We start from the raw sequence: 22,683 nt of genomic DNA, 5'->3' as shown, positions 1-22,683 counted from the left end.
AGTAGCTCTTTCAGTAGTTTTAGTTAGAATAGGGTCCAGTAGACAGCTGGAAGGTTTAGAGTTCATTACTATTTTTGTGAATGTGTCGAGATACAGGATTAAAAAACTTGAGTGTCTCCATTGATCCTAGCTCCTGGCAGTTCTGTGCACTCAGGACAAGCGAGTTTTGGAGTAAAACGCAGATTTAAATAGGAGTCCGTAATTTGTTTTCTAATGATCATAATCTTTTAATCTAAGATTAATCTAGCAGATTATTTGTTGCGATTTCAATTGTAACAAAATGGAGGTCCAATAGTCCAGGATTATCAGGAAAAACATTTAGATCCACAAATTGTATTCCACGAGACAAACCTAGATCCAGGGTATGACTGTGGCAATGCATAGGTCCTTAGACATGCTGGACAAACCCCACTGAGTCGATGATGGCCCCGAAAGCCTTTTGGAGTGGGTCTGTGGACTTTACCATGGAAATATTGAAGTCACAAAAAATGAGAATTATTATCTGTCATGACTACGAGGTCCAATAGGAATTCAGGGAACTATAAAAAGTGATTGCTTTTATTTCTTCTAAGTAGGCTGCTTAGATTTCATGACTAGAAGCTCAAAAGACGAAAACACAGTAATTTTGGTTTCGAAAATTGAAATGTCATAAATCTTATCAACACTTCCACCTCTGTGGGATGCCCGGGGGGTTTGTTCACTAGTGTAACCAGGAGGAGAGGCCTCATTTTAACGCAGTAAATTCATCAGTCTTGAACCATGTTTCAGTCAGGCCAATCACATCAGGGTTATGATCAGTGATTAGTTAACTGACTGACTGCCTTGGAAGTGACTAGCTCTATTTTGAGTTGTGAGATATCACAACCTCTTACAATAATGACAGGAACGGAGGAGGTCTTTATTGCAGTGAGATTGCTAAGGCGAAGACCACCATGTTTATTGTTTTTAGTTAAAATCAATTGAATGGATTCCTTCCTCTCCGGCAACTGAGTTAGGAAAGCCGCTTGTATCTTTGTAGTGACCGGGTGTATTGAGACAGCATTCAAAGTGTAATTAATAACTGCACCATGCGCAAAGCGATATTCAATGTCTGCTTTTTTTCTTTTACCAATCTACCAATTGGTGCCCTTCTTTGAGAACCATTGGAAAACCTCCCTATTCTTTGTGGTTGAATCTGTGCTTGAAATTCACTGCTCGAATGTGGGACCTCATAGATAATTATATGTGTGGGATACAGAGCTGGGGTAGCTATTTAAAAATCATGTTAAACACTATTATTAAAACACAGAGTCCATGCAACTTATTAAGCACATCTTTAATCCTAAATTTATGCAGGTTGGCCATTACAAACCGGTTGAATACTTATTGACTCAAGACAGCTTTTAATTCTTTATGAATTTGTTAAACATTTCTAAAAACACAATTCCACTGACATTATGTGTAAATCGGTGACACACAATCTCCATTTAAACAAATTTTAAATTCAGGCCGTAAGACAACAAAATGTGGAAAAAGTAAAGGGGTGAAAGCTTTCTGAAGGCACTGTACTATATCCATCCATCTCCCTCGTATCAATAGATCATGCACACTAACCGTCACTCACAATACCTACCCCCAACAGACACCAGTCAGTCACCCACACTAGATTTTGGTTTAGATAAAGAAATGTAGTTTGCTAGCTACAGTGGCAATTTTAGCATGTAAATCTAGGTGGGGCGAACAACATTTTCTTTTGGGGGTGGGGGGGAGGTGTATGCCAGCAAAGCCACAACAACACTAAGCAATACATTAATTGCACTCTAACGGTGACAAACTGCCCACAAACTGTTAGTGGCTACATAAAGCTGTCCCAAAAGCAGAGCTTTCCTTTCAGCACCATGGAGTGAATCCTTACACCTGACTATCAGTGGAGCCTTGTATGGCAGCGGAATAGTTCTTCTGGCTCCTTGTGGATTTGTGTAAGTCGATAAGAACCGCATTGTCCTTCAATAATAACGAACGCAATACACAAACATTATGAACATTTATGTTCAGTAAATTCATAATGTGTGTTCTTATATCATTAACATTATACCATTCAATTCAGATAGATATTAGTTCATATAAATTCAGCAAGATGTTAATTTTACACTTCTTTAAGTCACCACACACAGAGCGAGAGGGGGGGGACTTGGTTAGCCTACCATTTGAAGTATTTTTTTTATCCCTATGTGGTCTAAAAAGGAAGGAAATACAAATCATGAAGATACATTTTATAGACAATATACAGACGCAAAGACAGCGCATTGCGCAAACAAAACAACCCTCGCAATATCAACTGAATTACATGGGTCTATTACTGAACTGTTTGTTGAAACAAATATTTGAACGGGAAGAGACTGTTGAGATGTACAAACTATGGCATAAGCGAATGATTAGCAGACAAGAGGCAATCCGTAATTTCGATTAAGACATTAATGACCAAGCCAAGATGGACTTAGTCAATATAACTATTTGTTCAGCACTTTTGAAATGTACAGAGACAGAATTCAGAACATGGGCCAATTTTACAGTGTTCTCCATGTACACCAAGTCAGAAACATAGGATAAATAAAGGGGGCATATAAAGCAGACAAAGAAAGCTCTTACAATGTTTGATGATTACATTTCTCTAAAACAGGCTATAGGCTACATGTGCACCACCAAGTGCTGAGGGGGAAAGGGACAAAATTATTAGGGTGAAGCACATGGGCTACCAACAGCTTACTACATAACATGCACGTAGTATTACTTTCTTATCTACAGTATACATATCTCCCTAGCATATTACATAATTGATGCAGCAGCATACAATACATTTTTGGACTTACCGTTGTTGTGCTGTGCCCACTTGAACAGGAAGGCATCGTGGCGGTCCTTTGTCATCAAACTTTGTCATAAAAGTCTGACATTCTCTGGATGTATGATGCTTTCAAGACAACTGGGAACTCGAATCATGACAAGGTCGAATCATGACTTCAGTGATCTTCAGGTCGGAGCTCTAGAAAAAGGCTGAGTTCTCGACTTGGAATTCCGAGTTGGATGACCATTCAATATGTATTTTCCCCAGTCGGAGCTCATTTTTTTCCCAGAGTTACCAGTTGTCTTGAACTTACTGAAGTCTAAGAAAAAAGGGCCTTTTAGATAGATGCTTAATATCCTTAAACCCAGACTTGGACCACACACCCTCTCCACCAAATAGCATGCAGGGGAAGCAAAATAGTGAGTGCTTTGCAACTCTTGCAGTTAGCCACTGATTCCTTACAAACCACACATTGTTGAATTTGTAATTTTCGGTCCAATGGCCGATGAGCACCAATACCTTTAATCTATAATTTCTCTTCATACGACTAGGATTAGAAAGGATTTGCCAGTAGATTGTCGAGGTGATTCATGATGATGACTGCTTGTCTAGTTAAGATTTTGAAAGTATAATGTTGACATGATCAGTCCAATCAAAGCTCCACTACATAAAACATGATTTGAAGTCATTTTATCTGTGGCCAATGACCTTGAGCAAAGTTGGATGAGCACTTCTATTGTAAATCTATGGCAGCACCCAAGGGGGCTTCAACGTCCTAGCTCTCCCTGTAGATTACGCGGTGACGTAGTGTCCCCATGAATGACAGAACACTGAGCCTATCACGGCGCAACTAGAGAAGATTACCAACACCTACGCTCTGTATTTTCCACTGGCTGCCCCTCCACCATAGAAAGCACTGGTCTAGGCTGAAACATATGCATTTTGGAGCTGCCTTACTCAAGAATGCAAGAAAAAGACCATGTGGCTTTAATCACTCAATAAATTTGTTTTTACATTGTTTGCAAATTGCTATGAGACACGAATTAATGCCAAAATAACAGGCTTAAAAAAAGTTTAAGCTAAACAAGTGGGGCTCAAAACTGGTGGACCTCTGCCGTGAATGACGGTTCGCCACCGGCTAGCTAGTTAACCTGTTTGGGATAGGGGGCAGCATTTTCACGTTCGGATGAAAAGCGTTCCCAGAGCAAACTTCCTGCTACTCAGGCCCAGAAGCGAATATTTGCATATTATTAGTAGAGTTGGATAGAAAATACTCTGAAAACACTGAGTTTCTAAAACTGTTTGAATGATGTCTGTGAGTATAACAGAACTCATATGGCAGGCAAAAACCTGAGAAAAATCCAACCAGGAAGTGGGAAATCTGAGGTTTGTAGCTTTTTAACTCTTGGCCTATCGAATACACAGTGTCTATGGGGTCATATTGCACTTCCACTATATATCAACAGTCTTTAGAACCTTGTTTGAGGCTTCTACTGTGAAGGAGGAGAGAATGAGAGCCTGTTTCAACCAGATGTCTGGCAGATTGCCATGAGCTGGTCACGCGCATGGCCGTGAGAGCGACCTGCGTTCCATTGCATTTCTAAAGACAAAATAATTCTCCGGTTGAAACATTATTGAAGATTTATGTTAAAACATCCTAAAGATTGATTCTATACATCGTTTGACATGTTTCTACAAACTGTTTTAAAACTTTTTGGACTTTTCGTCTCGCCTGGACTTGCCCGCACCTCGTGAGTTTGGATTGTGAAATAAACTCGCTAACAAAAAGGAGGTATTTGGACATAAATGATGGACTTTATTAAACAAAACAAACATTTATTGTGGAACTGGGATTCCATTCTGATGAAGATCATCAAAGGAAAGTTAATATTTTTATGAAATGCTATTTCTGACTTCTGTTGATTCCACAACATGGCGGGTACCTGTATGCCTTGTTTTTGTGTCTGAGCACCGTACTCAGATTATTGCATGGTGTGCTTTTTCCATAAAGTTTTTGAAATCTGACACAGCGGTTGCATTAAGGAGAAGTATATATTTAATTCTGTGCATAACAGTTGTATCTTTAATCAAAGTTTATGATGAGTATTTCTGTAAATTGATGTGGCTCTCTGAAAATTCGCTGTATGTTTGAGGCACAACATTACTGACCATAACGCGCCAATGTAAACTGAGATTTTTGGATATAAATATGAACTTTATCGAACAAAACGTAAATGTATTGTGTAACATGAAGTCCTATGAGTGCCATCTGATGAAGATCATCAAAGGTTAGTGATTAATTTATCTCTATTTCTGCTTTTTGTGACTCCTCTCTTTGGCTGGAAAGTAGCTGTATCTGTTTTTGTGACTAAGCTCTGACCTAACATAATCATATGGTGTGCTTTCGCTGTAAAGCCTTTTTGAAATCAGACACAATGGGCAGATTAACAAGTTAAGATTTAATTTGGTGTATTTTACTTGTGAATGTAAGAAAGTTCAATATTTAAAAAATATATTTTTGAATTTCGCGCTCTGCCTTTTCAGTGGATGTTGTCAAGGGATTCCCCTAGCTGTAAGAAGTTAACAAAGTTAGCTACGTTACCGCTGCTTGACTTATTTTCTGCTGCGCTGATGTTGGCTGATCAGATGGCTTCCTCTTTGAAGTGAAGGTGAAAATCGTTGGAATAGCTTCACATTTCAATGTTCTACGACCTGACAACCCCATCAGCTAAGACTTCAGGTCTGTTTCGAAATCCTCTGGCTGAAAGTGTTGGCAACCAGCACACACATTTGGATATTTCTCCACAGGAGTTTTCACATCATAGGCAGCGTTCTCTATTGTCGCCAGCCAGTGCTTAATTTGTAAATCGGGAGGTGCTGGAACAACACGTGAGCGTGAGAGGGGGGGTAACCTGGGGACCGGAATACATGAGAATTTTTTTTTACCTTTATAATAAAACATTGCATGCATATCATCACATTTGCGTAGTGGTATAGAGCAGTATATCAGAGGCATTTACAGAAGTTGCACACATGGGATTTTTTTGTTGCCTTTTATTACAGTATTTTATGCAATTCTATGTCATTTTACATGATTGGAGACTTAGGCATAATCTTTTTTAATGTCACGTTCAAAACTGGGAACTTAGAGCTGGGAAATCTCCGACTTCCAACTTCAGTGCGTTCAACACAACTGGGAAATCTCCGACTTCCAACTTCAGTGCGTTCAACACAACTGGGAAATCTCCGACTTCCAACTTCAGTGCGTTCAACACAACTGGGAAATCGGGAAAAAACGAGCTCCGACTGTGAAAATATGTTTGAATGGTCATCCAACTCGGAATTTCAGGTGGGGAACCCTGGCCTCTTTCTAAAGCCCCAAATTTCCGACCTGAAGATCTCTGACGTCATGATTAGACCTCGTTTTTTACCCCCAGAGTTCCCAGTTGTCTTGAAAGCACCATATTACCTCACAAATGATCAAAAAGTCAGGCTACTTTGACACTGACAAACTGATTATCTGAGATCAATGAAAACGATGTTGTCTTGAATCCATCAATAGCCTAGGTGTGTGGAGACACATATTGTATGCTACAATATGAGGAGTAAATTATAGTCCTAAAAATGGAGGACAATTAACAGAGGCAACTCGAATGAACTTTCACCGCGTTTATTCACATTTTTGACAACTATTTTTCATGCCATGAGAGGTACCGAGCCGGCCAAAATGGGTTCCGGAACGAAACAATACAAAACGGAGAAGTGCCGGATTCTGTTCCGGCAGGCTTCAGCTTAAATTAAGCACTGCCGCCAGCCACTATCGGCTCAGAGGAATATTTCCGGCAGGTAACCAATGAAATGGTACCCCAGCAGCCTGCACTTGCTTGTAGTTTGCACATCCAGGTATTGAGCACCACAACGTGACTAAACTTTACAGTTGTTGTTGACACAAAAATAAAAAGTTCTTCGCAATCTCAAAAGGTCAAATAGGGGGTACTATTTGTCCTGTAAGTGTGAGGTGTGTAAACACAAGTGTGTGGTGTGAAATGGAAATGTGTTTTTTTGCATATCCCGACTCCCCTGAGACACTCTTATGTTCTATGAACGAGTGGTTGCTCCCGTGAGTAACATTAGCTATCTGTTGACACCAATTCTCAACTGGATCAACTTCGACAGGTGCGGTACTACATCCTGAAATCGCTATGAATTCCACATATTATGGTTTGCTTACAACCAGGAAATGTAGATGGCCCTTCTCTTCCGATGAGATGCAGAAATACTGATATTTGTGTGTAGTGAGGCAATTCTCTACTTTTTTTAAATAACAAATTAATGGACATATACATCGAAAGAGCAGCGGTGAAATATCACTTTAAGAGAAGCCGCAGAACATGCTACATTACCTCTAACTAATAGCTCCTAATTCAATTACGCTTGATATTAATTGATTCTTTGAGGTCTCACTCCTTGTCCGTGTGTGTCGTTGACAGCATGAAGAAGTCATTTGGCTGCGGGAAGAAGAACGAGGGAGACAAGGAGGCGTTCGCAGTGATGAAGGAGGAGTACAGGAAGCTGGGGAGCATGACCTTCGCCGAGGGGGCTGTGCTGACCATCTTTGTCCTGTTGGTGGTGATGTGGTTCACCAGAGAACCAGGCTTCATGCCAGGCTGGGCCACTGTACTGTTTAACAAGGATGGAGCGTGAGTAGCACACACATACAGATACATTCATCCACACAGGCTGGCGCAGGCAGGCACGCAGTGAGGTGCATGCACGCACACACAAACACACACCAATAAAATGTGAATGTCTGTTCTTCTAACTGAATTCTAAACTCTTTCTCTGTGTGTGTCCTTCAGGTTTGTGACAGACGGGACTGTTGCTATCTTCATGTCCTCGCTCTTCTTCATTATCCCCTCAAGGCCGTTCTGCCGTGGGAGTGCTGAGGAAGAGGAGGGAGAGGCTGGGGAGGAAGGTGAGGGGGGGTTCAATGAAAGAGACAATAACAAATACAGTTGAAGTCTGAAGATTACAAAAGTCATTTAAACTTGTTTTTCAACCACACAAATTTCTTGTTAACAAACTATAGTTTTGGCAAGTCGGTTAGGACATCTACTTTGTGCATGACACAAGTAATTTTTCCAACAATTGTTTACAGACAGATTATTTCACTTATAATTCACTGTATAACAATTCCAGTGGGTCAGAAGTTTACATACACTAAGTTGACTGCAGTTAAACAGCTTGGAAAATTCCAGAAAATGATGCCATGGCTTTAGAAGCTTCTGATAGGCTAATTGACATAATTTGAGTCAATTGGAGGTGTACCTGTGGATGTATTTCAAGGCCTACCTTCAAACTCAGTGCCTCTTTGCTTGACATCATGGGAAATTATGAGCCAAGACCTAAAAAAAAAAAAAACTGTAGACCTCCACAAGTCTGGTTCATCCTTTGGAGATATTTCCAAACGCCTGAAGGTACCACTTTCATCTGCACAAACAATAGTACGCAAGTATCAACACCATGGGACCATGCAGCCATCATACCGCTCAGGAAGGTGACGCGATCTGTCTCCTAGAGATGAACGTACTTTGGTGCGAAAAGTGCAGATCAATCCCAGAACAGCAAAGGACCTTGTGAAGATGCTGGAGGAAACAGGTACAAAAGTATCTATATCCACAGTAAAACGAGTCCTATATCGACATAACCTGAAAGGCCGCTCAGCAAGGAAGAAGCCACTGCTCCAATACCGCCATAAAAAAGCCAGACTACGGTTTGCAACTGCACATGGGGACAAAGATCGTACTTTTTGGAGAAATGTCTTCTGGTCTGATGAAACAAAAATAGAATTGTTTGGCCATAATGACCATTGTTATGTTTGGAGTAAGAAGGAGGAGGCTTGCAAGCCGAAGAACACCATCCCAACCGTGAAGCACGGGGTGGCAGCATCATGTTGTGGGGGTGCTTTGCTGCAGGAGGGACAGATGGCATCATGAGGGAGGAAAATAATGTGGATATATTGAAGAAACATCTCAAGACATCAGTCAGGAAGTTAAAGCTTGGTCACAAATGGGTCTTCCAAATGGACAATGACCTCAAGCACACTTCCAAAGTTGTGGCAAAATGGCTTAAGAACAACAAAGTCAAGGTATTGGATTGGCCATCACAAAGCCCTGACCTCAATCCCATAGAAAATTTGTGGGCAGAACTGAAAAAGCTTGTGCAAGCAAGGAGGCCTACAAACCTGACTCAGTTACACCAGCTCTGTCAGGAGGAATGGACCAAAATTCACCCAACTTATTGTGGGAAGTTTGTGGAAGGCAACCCGAAACGTTTGACCCAAGTTAAACAATTTAAAGGCAATGCTACCAAATACTAATTGAGTGTATGTAAATTACTGACCCCCTGGGAATGTGATCAAAGAAATAAAAGCTGAAATAAATCACTCTACACTATTATTCTGACATTTCACGTTCTTAAAAAAAAGTAAGACGGAATATTTACTAGGATTAAATGTCAGGAATTGTGAAAAACTGAGTTTAAATGTATTTGGCTAAGGTGTATGTAAACTTCCGACTTCAACTGTATCTTTGTCTGCAGATTCTGTTCAGTTAAGAAGACTCAATGAGACAAAGTTCAGTTTCACTCTCTAATGAAGAGATAGGCCTTGAATGTGCATTGTTAATGTTGATTTCACTTATTCCTTCTCTAACTCCCCAGGTAAGAAGAAGCAAAAGGCCCCAGCTGCTCTGTTGAACTGGCAAGTGGTCCACGAACGCATGCCCTGGAATATCATCCTATTACTGGGAGGAGGTTTTGCTTTGGCCAGCGGTAGCGAGGTGTGTGTGCAGGCCTCTTTCATAATGCCCTGTATCTTGTCCCTCTCACCTCCACCCACCCCATCTCACTCACCCCCCTCATCTCGCCCACCCCATCTGTTTCTCTAGGCATCTGGTCTGTCTCAATGGCTGGGTGAGAGTCTAGCTCCTCTACAGTCCATTCCTCCCTTCGGTATCTCTCTGCTACTCTGTCTGTTGGTGGGGACCTTCACTGAGTGCTCCAGCAACACAGCTACTACCACACTGTTCCTGCCCATACTGGCCTCTATGGTAACCACACACACAAACAGACACATGCACACTTACAGATGCACTCATGCACGAACGAACGCACACACCCAATAACGCACGTACGCATGCACGCACATTTGCATACCAACACACACACTCCCTCTGTCTGTCTCTCTCATACACATGTCCAAGTGTGTTGACTGACTGGGTGTGTTCCTTTGTACGTCCCACCAGGCCACAGCTATTGGGCTGCATCCTCTGTACGTGATGCTGCCCTGCACCATCTGTGCCTCGTTGGCTTTCATGTTGCCCGTGGCAACACCTCCCAATGCCATCGTCTTCTCCTATGGAAATCTCAAAGTCATGGACATGGTGAGACCCAACACATGCACACACACAGGTGCATAAGTGCACACACACGAATGGATAGACACAGACACACAACCACAGTAGTGGTCTTGTGTTGCTCAGATGGTAGCATAGTGTTGCAACACCAAAATAGTAGGTTCAATTCCCACTGGGGTCACATACACTGAAATGTATGCACAGACTACTGTAAATCACTTTGGATTAAAGTGTCAGCTAAAATTAGGCATATTTTATGTTATTACACATTCAGATACAACAGTGTTTACTGAATACCTGAATTTGTGTTGTTGTGTTGTCCAGGTGAAGGCAGGCTTCATGCTGAACATGATCGGGATCCTGACCATCAACCTGGGCATCAACACCTGGGGAGACGCAATGTTCCAGCTCAGCACCTTCCCTGACTGGGCCAACATCACACATGGGATCAAGCCCTGAGAGGGGGAGGAGAGAAGAGGCGGGAGGAAGGAGGAGGATGGAGGGAGGATTTTGATATGAGCACCAAAGAGCGCAAGGGAGAGAAAGCGAGAGGCAGGCAGGCAGACAGTACCAGTCAAAAGTTTAGACACACCTACTCATTCAAAGGTTTTTCTTTATTTTTACTCTTTTCTGCATTGTAGAATAATAGTGAAGACATCAAAACTATGAAAAAACACATATGGAATCATGTAGTAACCAAAAAAGTGTTAAACAAATAAAAATATATTTTTATGAGATTTTTCAAAGTAGCCACCAGTTGCCTTGGTATTCTCATTTGCCTTGGCATTCTCTCAACCAGCTTCATGAGGTAGTCACCTGGAATGCACTTAAATTAACAGATCTGCCGTTATTTCGTGGAATTTCTTTCCTTAATGCGTTTAAGCCAATCAGTTGTGTTGTGACAAGGTAGTGGGGGCATACAGAAGATAGCCCTATTTGGTAAAAGACCAAGTCCATATTGTGGCAAGAACAGCTCAAATAAGCAAAGAAAAATTACAGTCCGTCATTACTTAAAGACATGAAGGTCAGTCAATATGGAACATTTCAAGAACTTTGAAAGTTTCCTCAAGTGCAGTCGCAAAATCATCACGCGCTATGATGAATCTGGATCTCATGAGGACCGCCACAGGAAAGGAAGACCCAGAGTTACCTTTGCTGCAGAGGATAAGTTCATTACAGTTACCAGCCTAAGAAAATGCAGCCCAATGAAGCCCAAATAAATGCTTCACAGAGTTCAAGTAACAGATACATCTCAACATCAACTGTTCAGAGGAGACTATGTGAATCAGGCCTTCATGGTCAAATTGCTGCAAAGAAATCACTACTAAAGGACACCAAAAAGAAGAGACTTGCTTGGTTCAAGAAACACGAGCAATGGGCATTAGACTGGTGGAAATCTTGGAGATTGTCTTTGTGAAACGCAGAGTAGGTGAATGGATGAGCTCATGTGTGGTTCCCACCGTGAAGCATGGAAGAGGAGGTGTGCTGTGGGGGTGCTTTGCTGGTGATACTTAATTCAAGGCACACTTAACCAACATGTCTACCACAGCATTCTGCAGCGATACATCATCCCATCTGGTTTGCGCTTAGTGGGACTATCATTGGTTTTTCAACAGGTCAATGACCCAAAACACCTCCAGGCTGTGTAAGGGCTATTTGACTAAGAAGAAAAGTGATGGAGTGCTGTATCAGATGACCTGGCCTCCAAAACCACCCAACCTCAACCCAATTGAGATGGTTTGGGATGAGTTGGACCACAGAATGAAGGAAAAGCAGCCAACAAGTGCTCAGCATTTATGGGAACTCCTTCAAGACTGTTGGAAAAGCATTCCAGGTGAAGCTGGTTGAGAGAATGGCAAGAGTGTGCAAAGCTGTCATCAAGGCAAAGAGTGGCTACTTTGAAGAATCTCAAACATAAAATATATTTTGATTTGTTTAATAATTTTTTGGTTACTACATGATTCCATGATACCTCCCGGGTGGCGCAGTGGTCTAGGGCACTGCATCGCAGTGCTAGCAGCGCCACCAGAGTCTCTGGGTTCACACCCAGGCTCTGTCGCAGCCGGCCGCAACCGGGAGGTCCGTGGGGCGGCGCACAATTGGCATAGCGTCGTCCGGTTTAGGGAGGGTTTGGCCGGTAGGGATATCCTTGTCTCAGTATGTAAATGTCATAAAATGTATGCACGCAATGTAAGTCGCTCTGGATAAGAGCGTCTGCTAAATGACTAAAATGTAAAATGTAAATGTAAATTCCATAGATGTTATATCATACTTTTGATGTCTTCACTATTATTCTACAATGTAGAAAATAGTAAAAAATTAAGAAAAACCCTTGAAGGAGTAGGTGTGTCCAAACTTTTGACTGGTACTGTAAATGTAGACTGACAGGCAAACAGAAAGTCAGACATAGAACGAGCGAGATAAAGTGAATGGGAAAGGGAGATTAAGCACGCACACATAATGCTGAATGTGACAATGAACAAGTACACCAGCTACAGTATCTTCTCCTTAATTTAGGACAGTTTAGAAATAAGATACCATATACGATATGGTTGCAGCTCTACCTTGCCCTCTGATAGGCTAAGTTTGCTGATAAAAGTGCCTAGGTGGTCAGGGCAAGGGGCTAGGGAACTAGGGTCCAACAGTCGTTCCTGGACTGGGCCATACATTACAATACAGTACCATTGCCCCCTAGTGTTCATTACATGTAATTGTAAATCTGGTGAAGCGGAATAGGGTTGAATGGTGCTTCAACACGGCAGTGCAGTCCTTTGAATTGAGTCAGTCCCAGTTCCAGACAAAGATATCCTTAAAACGAGACTACTTCTTGAAAGCAAGCATTGTGCATGTAAATGTATATATATATATATTGAAATATAGCATATAAGTAGGAATGGGGACCGAGTGGCGCAGTGGTTCAAACCCGGGCTTTGTCACAACCGGCTGTGATCGAGAGTCCCATATGGAGGCGCACAATTGGCCCAGCTTTGTCTGGGTTCGGGGAGGGTTTGGCCGGGGTAGGCTGTCATTGTAAATAATAATTTGCTCTTAGCTGACTTACCTAACTGTAAAAAATTAATTGTTGTTTCAATGTATTATTTCCAGTGATCTAGTTTCGTGGCCTTTTTCAAGCTCAGAGAACTTCACATTTCACGTTATGCTAGCTTTTATTATATTTATTTTGACTAACAATAGTCTTAATTTGATGTTTGTTAATTGTTCATTTAAGATTGTTATTTGAATCAACTTAAACCTTCGTTATGTTAACAATAAATGTGGAATTCTAATAACTAAAGCTACATTATTGTTGACAAATAAGACAGTTAAGTACACTGCTTCATTTCAGTGTACCTTACTATTTATTCTAATTCGAATCAACTTAAACGTTTAAACGTTTAACAACAAATGTTGAGTTATCATAGCAACGTAAAGCGACATTTATGTTGACAAATTAAAAACATTTAAGTCCACATCATGTCAGTATAACCAACCATTTTTTGTTGAGTTAATTTCACATTTTGTTCAGTCAATTTCAATTAAGTTACTGTAACTAGTAATAGTTATCATAACTGCATTTAAAGTTGACATAACAAAATGGTATATGCAAGGATAACGTGACATGTTAAGTGCCCTGACCTTGAAAAAGGCCACGCAATTAGATGACTGGAAATAACACGTTGAAACAACATTAAAGTGTGAGTTATCTGATTTAATGTCACATTAAAAATGTCAAGCCTACGCCATATTGAGTTATTGTAACGCATAGTTCTCAACCTGTTTGGCTGGTGCTGCTACACTGTGGCTACGAGCAAGTCAAGCAGGCCACACATAAATAAATAACTATACTATTAATGACATAACAGACAAGCTTGCCACCGGCTGCACTGTTCTAACTCAACAAAATGACTGACTAATACAAATTGTAAACTTAATATAACCCAGTATGTACAGTTGAACAAAGTTCAGATTTAGTAAAGTTTATCTCCATTTTAAAATGACTTTATATTTACAATGATTGTTTTACTGTCAAGAGTACATTGATTGATTCAACAACTTACATTGAAATCAATTAATTCTATCTAGCTTGTAATGACAAAATAGTCCTTTCATGTATTTCAGAACATGCATTAAACTATGTTTTAACAAACAAATACATTTGTATTTATTGTCAGTAAAAAAAAATCTGACAATGCATATTTTTAGATGCATGTCTTTGGGTGCATTTAAACGGGCAGCCAAATTCTGCCCGCACTAATTGGTCTTTTAACCAATATCAGCTAATCATTTTTTTTTCTAAATATAAAAAGTTTTGTCTAACTTCTTTTATTCCACGTCCAATAAAACCATACACATTTGTAAATGGCACCATTGAAACATGTTTTTATGTCACGGTAAATACAAATTCAAACACTGAGCAAAGACAACCTTCAGAATGGTTTCAAAGACAAGTGGGTGTTGAGAGTGAAAAAAAATTCTAACATACAGTAATCATTTTCAGAATGCACTGTAGTTAATGGGAAGAGACGATAGCAAATCAATGGTCTCTAACAAAAAGACGGTTGCAGTTTGTAGACTGAAGGTCACACGTAAAAATAAGGTAACTTAAGTCTCCCCAAAACTGAGATTTGTAACATTTAGGCAAATAACAGCATCGTTGTCCTCGGGAATTAACTCAACTACTGCGAGCAAAACAAAAACACATCAATTAGTTGTCTTAACGAAGAAGACGGTTCTTCAGCCCATGCACTTTTGCTGTACAGTTTTCTGTACCACTTCAAGAATATTTTCTGAACTACCTCAAAAGTGTACCTCAAACATTTTGGGTAATCCATGTTCAGACAATAAAGTCCAATCAAAGTGGCAAAGGCATTTTGGACATTGTGAAGCTCATGTATGATCACCTACTCTTCTATCACAAGGGCAACGTCCACATTGTCAGCTGGCATTGGGTCATCTGCTGCAGCTCCATCCAAAACGACAAGTATATTTTCACTGCGTGGGTGACTTCCTCAGAATCAGTTGTCTTCTGAAAAACAGAACAAAAATAGGCAAAGATTAAAGGCATTGCACGACAAAACATCCTCCAATACAATTTTTCGGTGAAAATGTCTGCAAACGTACTGTTGCATATTGATGCAGGCAAGTGGGGTGGCAGGTAGCCTAGTGGTCAAGAGCGTTGCGCCAGAAAACAAGCATGGTCCTTAAGCACGTCAGTCAACCATGATTGCTCCCAGGTCTAGATAGTATGTGTTCTTAATTGACGTAAAACAAGTGTTATTTTCCTATTTGCTAAAAAGTATTGATTGTCCGCTATAGCGCCGCAAAGGCCCATGGTCATCCAACACTGAAAATGAGGGGGGGAACCATGTAAAGCCTCATCTATCATTCAGTGCTGTTTTGGCAATCAGCTCTTTCTACAACATTCATTATATTAAAGGTGCACTGTGTAGAATTCCACCTCTACTACTTTCTTTTTAAATGACCAGCTCACAAAAGCTGCAAAAACTATATCTCTAGCAATTTAAAAAAATAGGACAATGATTCCTTACAATAAGCAATTAGTTTGTTACACAAAAGCACAGCCTAAAATGCAAAGTTTATATTGAAGATGGACCGGCGTGAGCCCACTAACGAACAATGTTGAAGCGAAACTGATTGCAATTCCTGTTCAGATGGCAAAATCAGCACTGCATGGTGTAGGGATTAATTGTCCTATCAAAATAGTTTTTTATACTTTTTATATAACAATAAATGTTGTTTTTCCAGCTTTGTATAGAATTTGGAATTCCTCACAGTACCACTTTAATTATGTTAATTGTCTAACAATAGGGAATTTGACATATCACTAAGGGCACTGCAGTATTGTGTGCTGCCGTACACCAGGAATGTGTGAAACATTAAAATATTCAAAAACTTGAGCATACTTACATTTCACAACCGTCGACAACAGCTATGAATTAGTAGTAAGGTATTATCGCGCAAATCTAGTATTGTGTTTAATGTATGGTCCTGATTTTTGCTTTGCAGTCCAAGATAAAGACTTAGTTTCTTCTGGACAAAAAGCATGCTAAATCACTATTCTCAACTGAATGTCTAGCAAAGGAGTAAAAGTAAAACAACTAAAACATTGCTAAAAGAGATGCCCTTATATAATGTAGTTGGTTCACATTTGATTTGGCCTGTGTGCTACAATCACTTCAGATGGTGACAGACGTTCAACTTGACTCCATTGAACGTTACAGTGCATCATGATTCATAGGAAATTTCACTCCTGGGAGAAAGTATAAGGTTATGTTGTAGGGTTGTATACCTCACGTCTTCAAAAAATTGGTAGGGTCTTCTCGCAAGAAGTATGGCAAGCCTCAGAGCACAGCCTCTCTCTTCCTTTGATTGGAACTCTAACAACAAAAGCATAATTGACTGTTTCACGACATTGTTAATATGGTGGTCTCACCCCGAATATTGATGTGTATTTAAAAAAGTATCAATTATCAATACACCAAAACGTAGGTAATAACTGTACAAAACACTTTCATGTCAATATAATGGAACCTACGTCTTTGTCAAGACCGTCCATAAGGTGTTTTAGCTCCATCCCTCTGTCTTGTTTTGCACGCTTTGTACAAAATAATTAAAATGCAGTACTACAGGATATTTCTTAATGTAGCTCTTTATTAGCTAGCTATAACTTGCATGTTCACGTATCTCCAACCATGATCAACTGACCATCACCTAACCATCTGGGTGGTCTTAACCAATCATAGCACAGTATGATACGGAGGTAAAATGCATCCAATTATAATTCAGTATGTTTACACATATGAATATTACACCCTCCACCACTCTTGGCCCAGTAGAATTCAAGGAGCTTGGTAAGATGACTGTGCAGGCCTTCATAAAATGTCTTCTTGAGGTCCACAGGCACCAGTCTCATGAACTCCAGAGCAACCTGTTTGAAGAGCATAACATACCAGGACATTAATTTTAGGGACAAGATGTCTTAAGGGGGTGACTAATCTGCCAGTGGACCAAAACAAAATGCCAGGGCATGAAGGCCATCAAGCATAATAGCCAATTACATTGCTAAAAAACTCAAACACTTGTTAAAAAAACCTATAAATCTTCTTTGGGATCGGTGTCCCTTTCACGGGTTGATTGAGCTAATGTAGGCTAATTCAATTAGCATGAGGTTATAAGTATCAAGAACATTTCCCAGGACATAGACATATCTGATATTGGCAGAAAGCTTACATTCTTGTTAATCTAACTGCACTGTCCAATTTACAGTAGCTATTACAGTGAAAGAATACCATGCTATTGTTTGATATCTGATGTTTGACTAGCAAGTCCCCGAATACAACCACAATAGTAAAATAAACTGATAACAGTGCATTACCACCAGATCTTGTCAGGACCCGGTGCGAGAAACAGTCACTAATAATCGTCAGAACCCAGAAGATGAGGCAGACACAGCAGTACTAGAGATGGTGGTTTAATTAAAGAACAAAATCTTCAGGCAAAGAATCTAAATCCACAATGTCCAAACATAAAGCCAAGAAGCACAAAAATGGATATCCTCCAAAATACAAAGAAACTCCACAAAGTGGTAAAAACAGCAGGGAAAAAAAAAACCTCAAAAGACTACTCAAAAATACACAAAAACTAAACCAGAGAACCTCTGGAAAATCCAATAAGAGAATCATATGTTCAGAACAAGGCTGGGGCTGGGTGCTAACATACAAACACTGAGCAAGGAACTGAGGAACACACATGGTTTAAATACTAACAAGGGAACGACACACAGGTGCAAACAATAATTAGAGCAAGGAAAAACAAAAGGTACAAAAAAGGTGCAATGGGGACATCTAGTGACCAAAACCTGAACAGTCCTGGCCAAAACCTGACAGAATCCCCCTCCTAGGAACGGCTCCTGACGTTCCTACCAGCCTTCTCAGGGTGGAGGGTCCTGAACTGACGAATGAGGTCAGGGTCCAGTATGTCCTTGGCAGGAACCCAGGAGCGCTCCTCGGGACCGTAGCCTTCCCAGTCCACCAGATACTGCCAGGACCGCTGCACCCGGCGGGAATCCAGTATCCGGTGGACGGTATAAGCCGACTGGCCACCGATGACACGGGGCGGAGGGGGAGGTCTGCCTGCCGGGATAAGGGGAGAAAAAAACAACAGGTTTTAATAAAGAAATGTGAAATGTTGGATTGATCTTAAGGGATCTGGGTAAGTGCAGGCGAAAAGTATTGGGATTGACTCTCCTGGCAATCTTAACCTGTTGGGGATGGGGGCGCTGTTTAGACTATTTATGCTAATTGGGTAATTTTTGAAACGGCTTCCCACAAAATCCTTGATCGTACAATATGCATATTATTATTATTATTGGATAGAAAACAGTCTATAGTTTCTATAGGAGTTGAAATTTTGTCTCTAAGTGGAACAGAGCCCATTCTACAGCAATTTCCCTGACATGGATTCAGATTTCAGAAATGTTGGCCACTGTTCTGAAGTCAGTTAAAACAGCACTGATATTGCTATGACTATACGGACACTTCTTACGTCTTCCCCTGGATGCCTTTACGTGATGACGATTCCAATGGGGTCGATTGCGCGTTCACAGGCCCCACAAATGAAAAAACCCTGAAGCTAGTCATTCTTTTGGAGCTGCGTCATGCGCCTAGAGGACACCGGCCCGCTCCTGTTCCAAGCATTAGTGAAGGGGGTAATATTACTCGGGTCATGTTTCTACTCGTTATGGGAGTTAAAAACATCATAAGGTAGTTAATTTAAAGCGTTTTATAGCAATTTATATCCGTTTAGTGCGATTTTGGGACATTTATTTTTGCAACGATGTGAATAGTTGAGCACGCTTTTCAGTTCATCCCGAACGCAGTAGGCATTTCCACATGGCAAGAGGACAGCTTTCCACCAAAAGACGATTGCTCTCAAGAAAGGATCCTTTGCCCAAGATACTGATGGAAGAACAGCTCAAGGTAGGACATTTTTATTATGATAAATCGTGTTTCTGTCGAAACATTTTAGTGGCTTAGGACGCCATGTTTTATGACGTAGCTTCGCTAGGCGCAAATTGTATTGAAAAGTAAGGATAAATTAAAAAATGTTATTCCGCAATTGTATTAAGAATTAAATTGTCTATCAATCCCTGTCCACCCTATATTTTTTAGTCACGTTTATGAGTATTTATGTATAAGAGTAGATCACTGTCTAAGTGGCGCAAGGACTTTTTCTGACCAGCTTGTCTACATTTCACATTGTCTAACCATGATTTTGGTGGCTAAATATAAACATTTGCGATCAAACTCTATATGGAATGTGTAATATGATGTTACAGGAGTGTCATCGGAAGAATTCTGAGAAGGTTAGTGAAAAAATTAATATCTTTTGGCGATGTTGACTTTTATCGCTCACTTTGGCTAGAATCAATGCTGGGCTGCTATGTGCTACGCTAATATAACGATTTATTGTGTTTTCGCTGTAAGACACTTAGAAAATCTGAAATATTGTCTGTATTCACAGGATCTGTGTCTTTCGATTCGTGTATGTTGTGTATTTTTACGAAATGTTTGATGATTAGTAAGTAGGTAAACACGTTGCTCTAAGTAGTTTTTCTATTCCATTTGTGACGGTGGGTGCAATTGTAACCTATGCCATCTACCTGAAATATGCACTTTTTTCTAACAAAACCTATCCCATACCATAAATATGTTATCAGACTGTCATCTAATGAGTTTTTTTGTTGGTTAGGGGCTATAAATATCTTAGTTTAGCCGAATTGGTGATGGCTACTGGTGTTGGTGGACAAATAAAAGATGGTGGATTATGCAAATGTGTTTTTAGGTAATAGATGTACATCTTTACATATTGTGTCTTCCCTGTAAAACATTTTAAAAATCGGACAAGTTGACTGGATTCACAAGATCTGTGTCTTTCATTAGCTGTATTGGACTTTAATGTGTGAAAGTAAAATATTTTAAAAAAATATTTTTTTTGAATTTCGCGGCACTGGTTTTTCAGTGGGGGGGGGGGGGGGGGGGGTGCCGCTAGCGCCACGCTGATCCTAGACAGGTTAAAGGGACCGATGAATCTCTGGGACGGCTTGCGAGACTCCACCCGTAGCAGTAAGTTCTTTGTTGAGAGCCATACTCTCTGGCCCGGGGTACAGGGTAGGACCGGGACGGCGACGTCTGTTGGCTTGTCGTTGGTACTGCTGTGAGGAACGCAGAAGATCTTCCACGTTAGCCGACAGAGTCTGATGAACCTCGAGGCTGAAGGCACTCTGACTTCTGCCTCCTGGTCCGGGAAAAATAGAGGAGCATAGCCAAACTGACACTCATGCGGGGATATACCAGTGGAGGAGGAGCACAAGGTGTTGTGCGCGTACTCGGCCAAAACAATGAAGGATGACCATGTGGACGGGTTGTTGGAAACCATACATCTGAGGGTGGTTTCCAGCTCCTGATTCATCCTCTCAGTTTGGCCGTTGGACTCTGGATGGTACCCTGAAGATAAACTGGCCGTGGCCCCTATGAGTTGGCAGAAGGCCTTCCAAAACCTTGAGGCGAACTGGGGACCTCTGTCGGAAACCATATCTTGCGGAATGCCAAAGACTCGGAACACATGGTTAATCACCAACTCAGCTGTTTCCTTGGCAGAAGGTAATTTGGTCAAGGGAACAAACCTGGCCGCCTTAGAAAACCTGTCGATGATGACTAGGATCGTAGTATTACCATGGGACGGAGGAAGGCCAGTAATAAAGTCCAACGAGACATGGGACCAGGGTCGGTGGGGAATAGATAAAGGGTGAAGGAGTCCTTGAGGGCGGAGGTGAGAAGATTTGCCCTGGCAGCACACGGAACAGGCCTTGACGAAAGTAGCAACGTCTTCTTTTATGGTGGGCCACCAGAACTTATGCTGGATGAACTCCAAGGTGCGACCTACGCCCGGGTGACAGGTGAGGCGAGAGGAGTGCCCCCACAGAAGGACTTGGGACCTTGCTGCCTTGGGAACAAACAACCGATTGGCAGGACCTCCTCCAGGGCCCGGTTCGATGGCTTGAGCTTGTTTCACGGTATCCTCCACTTGCCACGAGATCGGAGCCACGATCTTAGCGGCAGGAAGGACAGTCATGTCAGTATCTTCTCGAATGGCAGGAGAGTAGATTCGTGACAAGGCGTCCGGTTTGAGATTCTTCGACCCGGGTCTATAGGTGAGGATAAACTGAAATCGGCTGAAGAAAAGAGACCATCGAGCTTGTCTGGAGTTCAACCGCTTCGCCTGCTGGATATACTCCAGATTTTTGTGGTCCGTAAGCACTTGAAACGGTTGAGAAGCCCCCTCGAGCCAGTGTCTCCATTCCTTCAATGCCATCTTAACCGCTAGGAGTTCACGATCCCCCACATCGTAATTCCTCTCGGCCGGGGTAAGCCGGTGAGAGAAGAAGGCGCAAGGATGAAGCTTCTTGTCTTCACCCCTCTGAGACAGGACAGCTCCAACACCAACCTCTGATGCGTCTACCTCCACCACAAAATGTTGATCCGCCGTTGGTAGTGTCAGGATGGGAGCAGAGAGGATGCGCTGCTTGAGTCCTTGGAAGGCCGTCTCAGCTTCTCTTCCCCACAGAAACCTTGTGTTGCCACCCTTGGTTACAGCTGAGAGAGGGGCTGCCACCGAGCTGAAGTTCTTGATGAACTTGCGGTAAAAGTTGGTGAAGCCCAGGAAACGCTGAACTTCCTTAACGGACTTGGGGGTGGGCCAATCCGCTACCGCTCCTACCTTCTTGGGGTCCATCTGGACTCGACCGGGTTCTACTATAAATCCCAGGAATTGTACTCGAGAGGAATGGAATTCACACTTTTCCGGCTTAACGTACAAATGGCTGTCTAGGAGGCGTTTGAGCACTTGTCTGACATGCTTAGTGTGTTCTTGAAGGGAGCTCGAAAGATGAGGATGTCATCCAAGTAAACAAACACGAAGATGTTAAGCATATCCCTAAGCACATCGTTTATGAGCGCTTGGAACACAGCCGGGGCGTTGGTCAGGCCGAAGGGCATCACCGAGTATTCGTAGTGACCAGTAGGCGTGTTGAAAGCGGTCTTCCACTCGTCCCCGGGTTTGATCCGCACAAGATGGTATGCATTCCGCAGGTCAAGCTTAGTGAAGACAACTGCTTCCTGGAGCAGCTCAAAGGCTGTGGCCATAAGGTGTAGCGGGTAGCGGTTACGGACGGTTATGGCATTGAGTCCCCGGTAGTCGATGCAAGGTCGTAATCCACCGTCTTTCTTGGCCACAAAGAAAAACCCTGCTCCCGCCGGCGAGGTAAATGGACGCATGAGGCCTGCTGCCAGAGCGTCCTTAATGTAGGTATCCATAGCAGCTCGTTCGGGAGGAGAACGGGAAAAGATCCGACCCCTGGGAGGGCAG

General features: G+C 41.7%; 1 protein-coding gene across 1 annotated transcript in view; it reads left to right on the top strand.

Moving 5' to 3' along the window:
* slc13a2 (solute carrier family 13 member 2) overlaps positions 1 to 14,234 on the top strand; it is a 62,253-nt gene extending 48,019 nt beyond the window's left edge. The window contains exons 7-12 of the mRNA XM_055943033.1: positions 7,312 to 7,521; positions 7,681 to 7,796; positions 9,542 to 9,660; positions 9,769 to 9,930; positions 10,126 to 10,263; positions 10,561 to 14,234. Of these exons, the coding sequence (XP_055799008.1) occupies positions 7,312 to 7,521; positions 7,681 to 7,796; positions 9,542 to 9,660; positions 9,769 to 9,930; positions 10,126 to 10,263; positions 10,561 to 10,695 (880 nt within the window). The 3' untranslated portion in view covers positions 10,696 to 14,234. The remainder of the gene's footprint in view (positions 1 to 7,311; positions 7,522 to 7,680; positions 7,797 to 9,541; positions 9,661 to 9,768; positions 9,931 to 10,125; positions 10,264 to 10,560) is intronic.
* The last annotated feature ends 8,449 nt before the right edge of the window (positions 14,235 to 22,683 follow it).

This window comes from Salvelinus fontinalis, chromosome 13 (genome assembly GCF_029448725.1).
Source record: "Salvelinus fontinalis isolate EN_2023a chromosome 13, ASM2944872v1, whole genome shotgun sequence".
Lineage (NCBI taxonomy): Eukaryota > Metazoa > Chordata > Actinopteri > Salmoniformes > Salmonidae > Salvelinus > Salvelinus fontinalis.
This window is presented reverse-complemented; position numbering and strand designations above follow the sequence as displayed.